At 45.9% G+C, this 14,995-nt stretch overlaps 1 protein-coding gene across 3 annotated transcripts in view; it reads left to right on the top strand.

Moving 5' to 3' along the window:
* The window catches only part of ZFAT (zinc finger and AT-hook domain containing), a 284,368-nt gene that overhangs the window by 201,649 nt on the left and 67,724 nt on the right, over window positions 1-14,995 (top strand). For all 3 annotated transcript variants that reach the window (XM_057308065.1, XM_057308067.1, XM_057308066.1), the window contains one exon: window positions 1,091-1,179. In XM_057308065.1, the coding sequence (XP_057164048.1) occupies window positions 1,091-1,179 (89 nt within the window). The remainder of the gene's footprint in view (window positions 1-1,090; window positions 1,180-14,995) is intronic.

Genomic DNA, 14,995 nt, shown 5'->3' with positions numbered 1-14,995 from the left:
TCCAGCAAAATACGGGCTGAGATCCGCCACCGGCTTGGCCTCATGGAGTTCATTGGTTCCCTTGGTGAGAACAGGTTTCCGGTGACAGGAGCCATCAGCCAGTTTTCACTGGGGTTGAGAGTTCATAGGAAGGGAGGCCGCAGGTTGCAGAGGGAGATGACTCTCTCACCCAGCTTGTCTGCGAGGGAAAGATGCGCCAGGCCCATGGGAGGAGCCAGTGTTTCTGTGGTACCATGCGTGGCGGCTGCGCCCCTGGCTCCCTGAGAGGCTCACACCCTTTTAGAAACCGCTTGGTGACCAATGGACTGCCTGCAGAAGTCGGTCGTATCTGTATTTGGTTGCGTGGTGGTGTTAGTGGACGGCTCAGTTGCACTTGTGCTAACCGGGGGGTAAAACGTGTAGTGCGCCCGTTATGTCCAATAATTTGTTTTAACAGATAAATTATGGGCCTGTTCTTCCCGTTAACGAATGTTTGCATGTTGCTAATGCATTCAGCCTCTCAAGCAGCAGTGTTTTCCGTTTCTGTGTAGTTTCTCTCTAGGAGCCACTCAGATCTGGCTTTCACACTCCTGCCAGGGTTAGGCGTTCCCAACACGGATCCTGCTGCCTTGCCGAGCAGACTTCTGCCTTCTCCTGGCTCTCAGGACTGCGCCGTGCTCTTGGGGAGATGCTTGGCAGCCCCTGGAGGGCCAGCCTGCCCCTCTCTAGATCTCATGCTTTGGGTCTCAGAAGGAAGCCCCAGCTGCTCCAGTCTCTGGAGCACCTGGGGTCCCCACCTCTGTGCTCCCCATATGTTCTCCTCCTTCCTCCAGTCAGCTGGCCACACTCTGACCCTTTAGGAGCTTGCTCAAGTGTCCTTCTCCTGGGCCCTCCCCTGGCAGAGCTGGCTGTTCTTCTCCCTCCATGGCGAACCACTTCTGTTGCTACCTGTGGCTGACGGTATCTGGGCGTGGACAGGCCGTTCCCCCAGAGATACCAGACTCCCAAGTGGCCAGGGGCTCGTCATGCACCTGGCTCCACGCCTGGCACTGGATTCACACGCAGGAGCTGTTGGCCTAATGACGCTCACCTTCTCCTCCCTTCTTTGCAGGGAAGCAGTTTAAGTGCACGGTGTGTGACTACACGGCGGCCCAGAAGCCCCAGCTGCTGCGGCACATGGAGCAGCATGCCTCCTTCAAGGTGAGAGAACTCGACACGCGGTGTGCAGGTGCACGTTGGAAGCGCATCGCTTGTCAAAATGAAGGTGTCATTATTTTGGGGTATTCCATTCACTTCCGGGCCGCCTCAGCTAGGATGCATGGAGTCCGAGGTATAGCACGCTTCGTGGCGTGCACTCTCCTTCCAGAAGGGTGGGATTTCTCTATCCTTTGGAAGCCAGGTCCTGGGACCACACGTAACTAGAGAAAAGGTGTGCTCTTACTCTAAAAACCTGGAGGGATGTAGAGGAGGGGATGTGAGCTCTAAGGACAAGTGGGTGTGCTTCCAGATCCCGGACTGCCTCAGGCCCGACCCCTGGTACAACAAGTGTGACGATGCCCAGCCGGAGAGCGGGAGGTGGTGGCCACAGTGCCCGCTGCCCAGCCCGGCACGTAGAAGGGGCTCGGGAGGCGGTGGCTGTCCGTATTCATGTCATAGCTGTGACTGAGGTCTCCTGAATGTGGATGCTAGATACGCACTTGGCTGCCGCTTCTGCTGCCGTTACCGACACTCAGGCCTGTGGTCCAGGGAGCTTGTTTGATAAAAACTTCTGCTCGGTGCTGGCAGCTCAGCCCTTAACATTGTTGCTGCTGCATCTACACATGAAAATGGAAAGCTCGACGCTCTAGAGTGTTTGTTGAAGTCGTGTCCACTGCTCAATCCCAGAGAACTCAGAATGTGGGAGGGGCCGTGGGCTGCCACACTTGCAGGTTGCGTTTATTGAGCACCTACTGTATGCCTGCACTGTGCCAGGACCTTCCCTCCCGTCAGCTCTCCCCTCTCCCCCATGGTAGATCCCATCATCCCTCTCTGACAGATGAAGAACTCAAAACTCAGAGAAGGTACCTGATCCCCTGTTATTCGGCTTGTCTGCCGTGCCCACATCTACAGATTTCAGTCACTGTTGTACTGTTGACCAAACTGTGTTGTCACCACTTTGGAGGGGGTGAGGACTCCCCCGTGGGCAAGCTCTTCTGAGGCTCAGAACAGCTCTGTGAGAGGTGACTTCTCAGGATCTCGCCTCTGGTGGTTAAGAAACCAAATGGCTCAGAGGGTTAAGAGCTAATGTGCTGTAAACATCCAGGAAGGGAGGGAGCCAGAACTGACTTCGCCTCTGAGTCCTAGACGTGGGCTTCTCTCCTCGTGTCTTCTCGTTACTCCTCATGGGCAGAGAGGGGCCCACGGGGAAAACAGAGGGGGCTGCACCTGTTGCTTGGGTCACAGCTTTAGTGTCGCTGCAGCGGACCTGTGTTTCTTTTTTTTTTTTTTTAAAGATTTTATTTATTTATTTGACAGAGAGACAGCCAGCCAGATAGGGAACACAAGCAGGGGGAGTGGGAGAGGAAGAAGCAGGCTCCCAGTGGAGGAGCCTGATATGGGGCTCGATCCCAGAACGCCGGGATCACGCCCTGAGCCCAAGGCAGACGCTTAACGACTGCGCTACCCAGGCGCCCCCCGGACCTGTGTTTCTTAGGTGGGACTCGCGTGTCAGCTCGTGGGAGTGGCGGCGTGTCCGTGGGGAGCGTCTGGAGTGTCGTGATTAAGATGAAGAGCTTTGTCTCGCGTTGCACAGCCGCAGTCTTTGGGGAGCCCAGACTTCGTAGACTAGCGCAGGGAGGGTGCTGGGGAAGAGCGAGCTGAGGCAGCTCTCACTTCATAGATGAGAAAGGAGGACCTGGCCAGGTTCTTTATTGTCCTCCCCATCCCGGAACTGGAACTAGACTTCTCGTTCATTCTTGGGTCTTCAGCATGGAACATCTTCCTTCCCCAGCCAGACACGGCCCAGCAGTCTCTCTGCCCTGAAATCCTCACTGTTCTCTCTCTCACATTTGTGGAATCCTTGACTTGTGTGCAGAGGAAGTGGATTTGGGGATGGTTGGAGCTCAGGTGTCACCCTCGAGTGTAATTCTCGACTGTTTGCTGCCATCATGCAGCTGCCATCCGCTGCTGGGGCCTCGGGAGCTACGGGGTGGAGCTGGCCCTGGGGTCACATCTGCCTCCCCATGGGCACCCTCCCCATCAGGCAGTCCTGCAGCTGGAATGGGAACCACCCAGTCCGACCTTGGCCTCTCCCCTCCTACAGGTCAGGTGCTCTTGTAACACGAGTTAGTGTAAGTAGTGTTTCTCCAGTGACTGGGACCGACAAAGCAAAACGAAGTTGGTTCCTGCCAGCCACCCTCATCCTGACAGGTGAGGACTCTTCTCTTAACTCTCTGTCACTTTTCTGTTACTGCCCTGATACCTCCAGCTCGTAGCTTGAAACTACACAAGTTGTTATTGAATAGTTCAGAATTCCAGCACGGGTCTCACCGAGCTAAAGGCAAGGTGATGGCAGGGCTGTATTCCTTCCAGAGGCTCTAGGAGAAAATCCCTCCCCTGGCCTTTTCTGGCTTCTGGAGGCGGCCTGCTTTCCTTGGCTGTTGGTCCCAGCCCTTCTTTTTCCAAGCCTGCAACTTAGCATCCTGCCTCTCTCTCCTCTGCCTCCCTGCTGCCTTTCACTTGGGAGGACCCTTGTGATTTCACCTGTGGGCGCACTTGGATGTCCCAGGAGAACGTCCTTATCTTAAGGTTGCATGGTTAACAACCTTGACTTTACCTGTAGTCATAACTTCTTTTTGCCGTGTGAGCTTCCAGATACCAGGATGTGGACATCTTTGCAGGGACATCATTCTGCCCACTGCATTCCCCTCTGTTTTCTTCCTTTCATATCTACTCTGTGGCAGAAAATTCTCATCAAAATCTGAAAATACATACTATGCATGCCTCCCACACTCCCTCTGCATATCAGTGGCAAGTATTACTAAGAAATCAAGCCTCTCCGTTTTACTAATCCTACATGAGGCCTCAGAATTGTCACGCAGATACTACTAATCTATTGCAGTTGGCTTGCAAGAGGAAACCAGTTTGTTTTCCTAGATGCAGATATATAATTTGCAATATATAATTTGTGTCAGGAAACACTGTAATAAGGGCAAACTCTTCTATTGCCTTTTAAAATTACATGTTTTTATTTATTTATTTTAAAAATAAAATTAATACGTGTTCACTCTATAAGATTTGGAAAGTGCCTTTTGTCTCCTTTCTTTCCAGAATTTTTGGATACAATATTTTTTTAGACCTAATTGAGGTCACACTGTAAATGAGCATTTTTGGGTGGAGATTCAAACATCAGTTTTACCACCGATAAAGCTCGATTCGAGAACATAGCTTAAACGAGTGGCCAGATGGTTTGCCAAGAATACTTTGCTTTTGAGTTAGAATAACCTCCCAGTCAAAGGCAGGGCTGGAGAGCCTGCCTGATTTGAGCATTATAAATATAGCTTTTTTTTTTTTTTTAAATCATCATTCCACAAGCATTTTTCCATTTCATGAAAATATACTTACTGTAAAACTACTTTTAATGGCTGCTTGAGGATGAGTGTGTAATTACCCATTCCTCTCATAATCGGACAGCTTGGTGGTTCCCAGTTTTCGCCATTAACAGGTGACTCTGCGATGGACATCTTCATGCCAAAATCCTAATACCGAAAGGACTGTAAAACACGGGGTGAAGTCCTCCAGACCACGGCGAATTCACAGGCAGTGAAGGTGTTCCACGCGTCTCTTGCAGCTGTAATTAAAATGCGTTCGTCGGGTGGAACCGACACGATCAGTCTTGAGCAAGTGCCAGGGAACGTGCACCAGAGGAGCTGTCGTGGGGCCAGGGGCCTCCAAACCGAATGGGCTTGTTCCCTCCCTCTGGCTGCCCAACTCCGCTTTCTCGCAGACCAGTATGCTCACACGCCGCTCAGTGAGGCAATGTGATCGCAGGCGGGAGTCACCTCACACGGTTTTCTCTCTCTCTGTTGGGCTCCTTTGACCCCACAGCTCTGTTGATAGGATTGTTCTCAATTATGGGGCTGGGTGTCTCCGTGGTAGTCTCCCTACACATTGATACATGGTGGCTTTATTTCACTGAAAACATTTTTTTTTTTTAAATCATTCTTAGTGCGTATAAATTCCAGTGGATTTCCCAGGTATCTATCCCCCATCTTCCGTCAATAACAGCGTCGTCTTTAACCATAGTGTGTTATCATAACTGGAAAATTGACTTTGGTACCCTACAGTGAACTAAACCATGGGCTTTCGTTGGATTTTGCCAGTCTTACCTCTTTTTGTGGTTTGTTTTAAATTAATAAGGTATTTTTAAAGCGGTTTTCAGTTCATGGTGAAATTGAGAGGAAAGCACAGATGCCTCCACTATATTGTCTGGCCGTGCCTCCCCCCCCCCCCATTGTCACCATCCCCACCAGAGCAGCCCATTTGTCACAGTCGAGACTATACTGGCACGTCACACTCACCTGAGGCCGCAGTCTGCAGTAGGGCTCCGTGTTGGTGTTCTGCCTTCTGTGGGTTTGACAGAGTATCACGACACGTATCCACCGTTACGGTTATCACGCAGAGCCGTCTCACTGCCTTGAAAGCCCTCTGCGCTTCACCCTTCATCCCTCCCTCCCCCGTCTCCCCTGGCAACCACGAATCCTCCTACTGTCTACATAGCTTCACCTTTTCCAGAATGTCCTGGAGTTGGAATCATGCAGCACGTAGCCTTTTCAGATTGGCTTCTCTCACTTAGTGATACACATTTAAGGTTCCTCCATGTCTTTTCATGACTTGCTAGTGCATTGGTTTTTAGTGCTGAATAATATTCCATTATCTGGATGTGCCACGGTTTATGTATCCATTCACCTACTGGAGGACATCTTGGTTGCTTCTGAAATTTTGGCAATTATGAATAAAGCTGCTTAAACACTGTGTGCAGGTTTTTGTCTCGAGCTAAGCTCCCAACTCCTTTAGGTGAATACTAAGGAGTGTGATTGCCCGATTGTATGGTAGGGGTCTGTTTAGCTCTGCAGGAAACTGCCACACTGTCTTCCAGAGTGGCCGTACCATTCTTCATCCCCACTGGCAATGCATGAGAGTTCCTGTTGCTCCATGTCCTCACCAGCATTTGGTGTTGTCAGTGTTCTGGATTTGGGTCATTCTCATAGGTGAGAGATGATACTCATCCTTGCTTGAATTGTATTTCCCTGATGACATAATCTGTGGAACATCTTTCATTTGCCTGCTTATCATCTGTGTATCTTCTTTAGTGATGTGTCTATTCACGCTTTTTCCTTTTTTTTTTTTAATTCATTTTCTCAACTTTTTGTTGAGTTTTAAGAGTTCTTTATGTACTTTGGATAACGGTCCTTTATCAGATACATCTTTGCAAATATTTTCTCCCAGTCTGCAGCTTATCTCTTCATTGTCTTGAATAACTTTATTTATTTATTTATTTTTAAGATTTTATTTATTTGACAGAGATAGAGACAGCCAGCAAGAGAGGGAACACAAGCAGGGGGAGTGGGAGAGGAAGAAGCAGGCTCATAGCAGAGGAGCCCGATGTGGGGCTTGATCCCACAACGCCGGGACCACGCCCTGAGCCGAAGGCAGACGCCTAACCGCTGTGCCACCCAGGCGCCCCTGAATAACTTTATTTTTAAATAAAGTTCTATCTTTTCATTTAAAGGGATACTGGAATTCTTATGCTACTGGTTTTTTAACATTTGCCTTATTTTATGAATGACTGTCTCATTTTAAAAATAAACTGCTCCTGGTATCCCAATTGAAAAATAGGTAAAGAGAACAGGTCACGGAGAAGAGAATAGCTCTTGGGATGGGATAAGGTGCCTCACCTCACGGATAATTAAAAAAAAAAATAACGGGAAAGTACGCTGAGGTACCGGTTTTTGCTTATCGGTTAGTAAACATTTACAAGTTTGATAGCATAGTCCGTTGATAAGGCTGCATGAGAGCCGTTCTGTATCCTAACATTGGGAGTGTAAATGGTCCCAGGCCCTGGGGGGGGGGCAGGTTGGAGAACCTATCCCACTTGCAGGTGCACATGTTGTTTGCCTCAGCGTGCCTCTTACGAGAAGTGATCTTACGGATGCACTTGCTGAGGTCTGAAATGAGGACTGTGCAACATTATTCGTTGGAAACGATGGAAATGTTTTTGGATAGAGTAAGGCTTAAATAAACCAGGGGGCATCCAAACACCAGTACGCCGTACAGCTACAAAAAAGAGTAAGGAAGCCTTTTACTTACTTTTTTGGAAAGGTATTTGATATATATAATGAAGTGGAAAAAACAAGGTTTAGAACAATAAAGTATACTGCCTTTGAGGTAAGAAAGGGCAAAGATATATATGTATGTATTTATGCCTGCTTTAAAGCCTCTTGAAACATACACACAAAATAAACAAATGGAATGGTTGGGCAGTGAGGGCTGGGACTGAGTAGATAGGAGGCCGGGGTTTGGAGTGAGACCTTTCTCAGTGTCTCATTTTGAAATGGGTGAACTGAATGTTTTTACCTCTTCAGTAAATTTAAGCAAAAAGCAAAACTGTAAATAAAAATGGTATTTTAGAAACTACCCAATGTCAAAGCAGAATGTAAGCTTGTTCATCATCTCTGACGTTGTCCCAGGAAAGCAGTGACAAATTGCTCTTTGAAGTTCATTGGGATTCTGTTTTGCACTTGAAAATCTGAGAGCAATGAGGTCTTGCAGAAAAACACAGAATTTAGAACCAGATAGACTCGGGTTCAAATCCTGACTGTGCCACTTGTAGTCTGTTTAATTTAGCTTCTTTATATAATTTTATTGTCTTTAAAATGCTGATTGTAATATCTTTCTCTGGTGTTGGAGATACTGAAGGTGATACCATTTGTATGAGCAGTGGGTATGGTACATGGTAGATGATCAAAAAATGTTGGCTCTTTTTCTCTTCCTGATCTTTAAAAATGATTCTAGTTTCTAAAAAAAAAAGAGCCTGATCATGGTTTATTTTCTTTTTAGTGAGCTTAAATTTATGTTTGCAAGTCACTCATTCTAAATATTTCCTAGATACTATGTTTTCGTTAGAGGTTGGTGTTATTTTGCTTTCATTGTTGTTATTTATGGTTTACAAGTTGGGCAGATAAGGATCAAAATCTTGATGCCACTACTTACTAACTAGGGGACCTCTGGGAAAATGGGAACAATGATGTCATTATTTCAAAGGCGACTTTCAGAAGGAGGGGTTGATGCGAGGGAGGTGAGCAGATGTAATATGTCCTCATACCTTGGGGCAGACTTGGACCATCAACCCTGTGCTGACCACCCCAAGGGGGAGGTGCTGGATCGCAGCCTTGCTCTTTTGTTAATGGGAGCAGTTCTGGCCTCAGGCCACTCTTCTCACCAGATTGGTTCTTACTCAGCTTCAGAGTCACCTTGAGATCTTAATAAATGTGCATATAATGGGTTCCAAAACCCAGGAGATGCTTTCATGATTTCCTTGAGGCATCCTTGACTCCAGTACATTCCCCTGTGGTTCTGATGCAGGGAGTCCATGGACCATAGTCTGCCAGCATTTTGAACTCTGAAGGAAACGTCCTGAGTCTTTATATTTGAAGTGTGTTCCTGTAAATAGCATATAGCTGGATCTTGTTTGTGCTTGTGTGTGTGTGTGTGTGTGTGCGCACTTGTGCGCGCACAGCCAGTCTGACAATTACTGCCCTTCAATTGGAGTGCTCTTAGTCCATTTACATTTAATATAATTTTGATATGTCTCATTTGAAAAGTACCATCTTGATTATTTTCGGTTCATTTTCTTTTTAGTGTTGCTGTACATGTTACATTATGCATCTGTATTATAACACATTCTTGCTAGCTCCAGATACACTATTTCGTGAACAATGCAAGAACCACGAAACGCTGTCATTCATATTATTTCCCTTCTACCCTTTGTGCTCTTGTAGTCGTATATATAACTTCCATTTGTTATAAACTCAACACAATTTTATTATTTTTTGCTTTATAGAGTCAGTATTTAAATAAATATAAAATATAATTTTTTTAATTATGAAATATATTCACATATATTTTATATATAAAAAAGACATTTTTAATATTTACTTATATGTGTTTTTAAAATGTCTTTTGTATTTGCCTATGTATTTGATCTTTCTGGTGTTCTTTATTTTTTCCTTGCAGGCCTGGGCTTCCATCTGATAAATTTTCCTCCTAGCATTTGTTATATGCAGGTTTGCTGGGGTTAAATTATTTCAGCTTTTGTCTGGAAATTCTTTACTTGTGTAAATTTACTTTACTTTTGATGTGGATTTCTAGGGGGACATCACTCTAACAACGTTGTTCTCTTATGTTTCGTCCTTCGTTATTTCTAATCCTTATCATTTCTCCCTTTGTGTAATGGTCCTTTTTCCTCTGGTTTTCAGCTTTTTCTCTTTCTTTGGTTTGCACCATATTAACATCATTAAGTTTAGGTATGGCTCCCTCGTACTTGCCTTGCTTGGCGTTTGCTGAGCTTTTGGGTCTTGTGGATTGATGCCTTTCATCACGTGTGGACCAGTCTCTTTTCAGTTGTTATCTCTTGAGTATTACTTCTTCTCCATAGGTTTTCTCCTCGTCCTCCAGGACGATACTACGTCATATATTAAACTGTTTGGTATCTCACAGCATTAAAATGATCTCTCTCTCTTTAATTCTTCTTTCTCTTTGTTTCAGTTTATATGACTTCTACTAATCTTTTTTCAAGATTACTTATCCTTCTCCTAACATCAAATCTGCTATTTAGATACTCAGGTGAATTATTCATTTCTGATATATATTTTTTTAATTTCTAGCATTTTCATTTGGTTCCTGTAGTTTTTATATCTCTGCTAAAATTTATCTGGTTACACGTTTTTCATTAGAGCCTTTAACACATTTATCATCACTATTTAAATGTTTATATCTAATAATTTCAATATCTGAGCTATCTGTACATCAGTTTCTGTTTACTTTTTCTTGATTTGGGATTGCATTTTCTTGTTTCTTCGCATGTCTCGTAATTTCTTTTTTTTTTTTTTAAAGATTTTTTATTTATTAATTCGACAGAGATAGAGACAGCCAGCGAGAGAGGGAACACAAGCAGGGAGAGTGGGAGAGGAAGAAGCAGGCTCATAGTGGAGGAGCCTGATGTGGGGCTCGATCTCATAACGCCGGTATCATGCCCTGAGCCGAAGGCAGATGCTTAACTGCTGTGCTACCCAGGCGCCCGCATGTCTCATAATTTCTAACTGAATGCTAGATATTATGGTTAAAAGAACAGTGGAGACTGAGCTACCTAATAATTGGCCATGGGAAACTATGTGCCTCTTTCTGTATCAGACCAGTAGTGTGGTGGACCGTCCAGAGATAACAGGGAGGCCTGACTGCATCCTGTCAAAGGTGTACTTGCAAGCTTGGCCCTTGGCTGGCATCTGGGACCTTGGGCATTGGAGGACTTCCCACAGCCCTCATTGATAAGAGGAGTTTACGTGTCCAGACATGTGGTGTGTGCCGAATATCTGCTTCCTTCTGGGAGTCTGGAGTGTTGATATATGCTAGGTAGAGAGTGTCTATGTGATTAGTTCCAGTAAAACCCTGGCACTGAGCTTCCAGTGAACTTCCCAGGCTGGTACCATTTCACATGTGTTATTACAGCTTGTTGCTGGAGAATTAAGCTGCCCCACGGGGCTCCATTCAGAGAGGCCTCTTGGAAACTTATGCCTGGTTTCCCCTGGACTTCATCCCACATGCCTCTCTCACTTTGTGAATTTTGCTTTGCATTCTTATGCTATGAGGAATTATAGCTGTGCGTTTGACTGTATCCTGGGTCCTATGGGTCCTCCCAGCCAATTGTTGAACCTGGGGGTAGCCTTGGGTTCCCCCAGCACAGGAATGAATAAATCTAATCTGTCACCCAGCTGGATCTGGGCTCTGTTGCAGCTCCAGAGTTGGTTCTCACTGTCTTCAGATGTTTTGAGAAAAGGATCAGGACTTTCCTTTCAGCAAGGCTGGGCATGTGAGTGCAGTGAGACTCCAGAATTCACTGTGTTTCACAGCACAGATGCTGGCTTTCTAAGCCATGTGGGCTCTCTATCAGCTTTGCAGGCTGGCTGCCAGCTTTTTGAGTTTTTGGCACGATCCTGTTTCTCTCCAGCTTTCCGCTCCTTGGGGAGGCTCTCTCCCCTCTCTGCCCAGCCCAGCCTGGGGAGAGCCTTTGTACTTGGTGAAGGTTTTTTGGTGGCAGAGGACTTCCTCTTCCCTCGCTTGCTCTGAGCCAGAAGTCCTTGCTGTCTTGTGCGCAGTGAAGACCCAGGGCCCTGAAGGCTGGGGTGGATTTTCTCTCTCCTTTCCTGCCCTGGCCCCCAGCCTTCAGCCCTGCTTCCTTGTACTTGATGAAGTTCTCCATCTCACAGTGCCAGGGTTGAGAGCAGCCACTGGTCCCTTTCTCCTGAGCAGTGTTTGCTCGTTTCTAGAATTTGGTTCACTTCGGTTTCTTTGTGTACTTAGCAGTCTGGTGGATTTAAAAAGAGATGTGTCATGTTGTTTGTGTGGGAGCAACAGTCCCTTGTGATTTTCTACACCCTCAGTGGAAGCAGCAACACCCCGCCGTGTGATTCTGACAGTGCCTAACAAGTTGCCTACACAAAGTGGGTGCCCCGTAAATGTTCTCTTGACTCCCTCCCCCAGCCACTCTGAACAGGCAGAAATTTGGCTGGAAGTACGGAGCAAGGAGGGTGCTTGAGGCGGCAGACAGCTGCTGTCATGAGTAATCTAAGTGGAGTCAAACTCACTGTGAACTCTGCCAGCTCTCTGGCAAGGGTGTCCTCCACGCAGCATTACTCATGAGTAGGGCCGGGAAGACCTTGGCCTTCACAGACCATTGGAAGTGTGTCGGTGGGAGAAATAACAGCACGCAGCTTCAGTGTAAGCCCCTTACCTTGTAGCATGAGCTCTTCCTGTGTTGACTTTATGCATCATGGCTTTGTGGTTAGACTATCTTAGAATCTAGCCTTGCCACTTACAGCTAGCGTGGCCTTCGGCGAGACACCTAACCTCTGTAACATGGTGATCAAGCAGTGCCTCTTGTCACTGACAGGTTGTGAGTAATAAGTCCTTACTGGAGGGCTCGACACACTGTTCTCACATGTTCGTTCCACCCAGACTTCGTCCGGTTTCTTCCTCTCTCATTTTATGTCAGCATTGTCGTATCTGCACGGTGTTCTCCTATCATGCCTTTGTTCAAGATTCTTGGTGCCTGTGACCTGTTCTGTTTGCCCACGGAGTCATAGTCACCTAATTCCATTGATCTGATACATTCCTTTAACATCCTGCTTGACCACAGAAATACACCACTTAATAGAGAACCTTTTACCAGGTGCATTTTCCGAGTAGAGTGACTAATGCATTTGCCTTTTTCTGACAGAGGGCATGTCTCCTCTGAACAGTGCTGCCCAGCACTGCTGGACTCATCCACACTATCAGAGTCTGACTCCCCTGAACCAGGGGGCCAGCCCGCGCTTCCCCGTGTCCTTCTCTCCCCGGTAGTACTTCCCTCTCTGTTTCATGTTACACGCCACCGGCCCCAGTGCTGGAGGGAGCTTGCACTTCGGGTCTTTGCTGTGTGAGGCTCCAGGTGTACCACGAGATTCCTGACTTCTTTAAAGCAAGTCAAAAATTTGGTGTGTGAATTTGCCAAGTCTGCAAAAAGTGAAAAAAGAAAAAAAATCAGTCTGAAATCAGCAGTTTTCAAAATCTGTGCATTTTGGAAACTATTCATTGTGACTTTACTGCTGACCCTCCTTCTTACTTTAGACTTCTTCATTCCTGAAATAAGGCATATGTTGTTTGACAAATGGCCATGATCGTTCCTCTGCCCTGGCTTTCTAAAGGGGAGGGCTGGCCTTCTCTCTTGTGGCCATAAAATGTTTAGGTGTGTACGAGGATGTTCTTATAAAAAGGAACCAGCCAGATCATCATCTTGAAAAGACACTATTAAATTTAATTTATATTTGATATGTATCTAAAACCAGTTGACTTTAAAAAATTTGTATTAGGAAGCCTGAGGAACGTCTTATCTATTGTCAAATTAAAATTTGTATGAAAGTATTTTCACAAACCTAGTGAGAAATAAGGAAGATTTCAATAGTTGATTTCATTATCATTGATGAGCTTTTCCTAGGTATTTCATCTGGAGCGTGTCATACCACAATTTAACATACAGAATTTTAAGAGACAGGGTAGGTATAAGAAGTACTAAATTGCATCTGAATTTTTGATGCAAAACCTGAAATGTTTACTTATTCCTTTAAACCCCCTTTTCTGTGCACCCACTGTGTGCCAGGTACTCTGCCAGGGGCAGGGGAGTCAGGATGAAGCCAGGCCTCTGTCCAGCTCGCGAGTCTGGGGAGAGCCCTACGTGCATAAAAAGCCACAGTAAGTGTATGAACTGCTATAAGAAGGTTGTGTACTATGTTGTGTGCTGTGAGAACCCAGAAGAGCAGCTAATTATTCCAATTCCATCCTTTTGTAAAAGCATGTTTTATTTGGGTTAATATAGTATTATCCTATCATGTAAAACCTAAGAGCTTTGAACACCTGTAGGAACCAGAAAGTTCTCTGGGTGACTGGTAGCCACAAATCAGAGGGAGTTAGTGTTTGCCCTCGTCACATTCCCGATAACGCTATGGGTCCCAAAGATATTCCTAGTGTATCCACGTGAGGCAGAAACAAATGATGTGTGCAGAAGATACCAGGCGGCCGAGCTCACAGAGTCCATAAGGGGCTTAGATGCTAACTTGGCCAAAGATGGTGTTCGGATGAGGTCAGCCGGGATGTGGCTGTGTAAGGAATTTACTCCCGGTTTCCGGGCGAAACTTCGTGAGCAAGGGAGTGCAAGTAGGGAAATGATCTCAAACAGGCAGAATGTTTAGAACCACACATTTATAAACAGTCCAGATCCATCCTGAGTCTGAAGTTCTCAGTGTCCCTCAGAAAGCCAAGGCATCTGGCACGGAGTGGGGCTTCATGGCTTTATTCCTACTGTAACTTCTCCCGTTACCTGGGAGATGGTTTCATATTCCCAACAGACAGTTCCAGCAGGAGGCTGAATGTTTATCTAGTGCCAGAATAGAGAAGGTGGGTGGACTGGTCCCTTTTATAATCGTTATGTGCTGGGCATTACAGCAGATATTTGATGTATGTTTCCTTATTTTGCCCTCAAAACCCTCTGTAATGTAGGTATTAATAATCCCATTTCACAGATGTGGAAACTGAGGCCTGCGTCTGCTAAGTTACACACTCAAGAGTAATGTAATCAGTAAGTGGTGGAGCTGGGATTTTGATCCCTGCCTCTTGGTAGACAAAGTTGCTCTCCATCCAGGACTCTAACCCTTCTCGTTGTCATCCCAAGCAGAGGGACATTTTCGCCCCCTTGTCCTGTTTCCCCCCTCACTGCTTTGATTATATAAGCCTGTGGTTAACATGTGTAGCCGTCAGAACTCAAGCAAAATCCTTAAGCTGACTGAGCATGAATTTCGCAGGAGGAACATTTCCCAAGTTCAGTGGAAATTACTGAACCACGGGGTAGAGAGGGTAAGGAGTGAAGTGTAGGGTTTCTGTGGGTGGTGTTTGTTTTGCTTTTTAGTTCTTACTTTGCATGAAAGTGAAGAATCTCAGCTTACACTTTTTTTTTGTTGTTTTTTTTTTTGGTTTTGTGTTTTCCTTCAAGTGTGTGTGTGTACATGTTTTTTGAGGAGGAAGATGGGCCACGGCAGGGTGGGAGGTGGTCAGCCAATCATTAAATTGTTGGGGCTGAAGTGTCTGCTAAAAACCTGTGATGCCGTCTTCGGCTTCCTTGTATTTTAGATTTTTTAAGTACTTACGGAAAAAAAATGGAAATTGGATTGTC

This window comes from Ursus arctos, unplaced genomic scaffold, assembly GCF_023065955.2.
Source record: "Ursus arctos isolate Adak ecotype North America unplaced genomic scaffold, UrsArc2.0 scaffold_6, whole genome shotgun sequence".
NCBI classification, from domain to species: domain Eukaryota; kingdom Metazoa; phylum Chordata; class Mammalia; order Carnivora; family Ursidae; genus Ursus; species Ursus arctos.
Note: the sequence above shows the minus strand (reverse complement) of the source record. Positions and strands in the feature narration are given on the sequence as shown.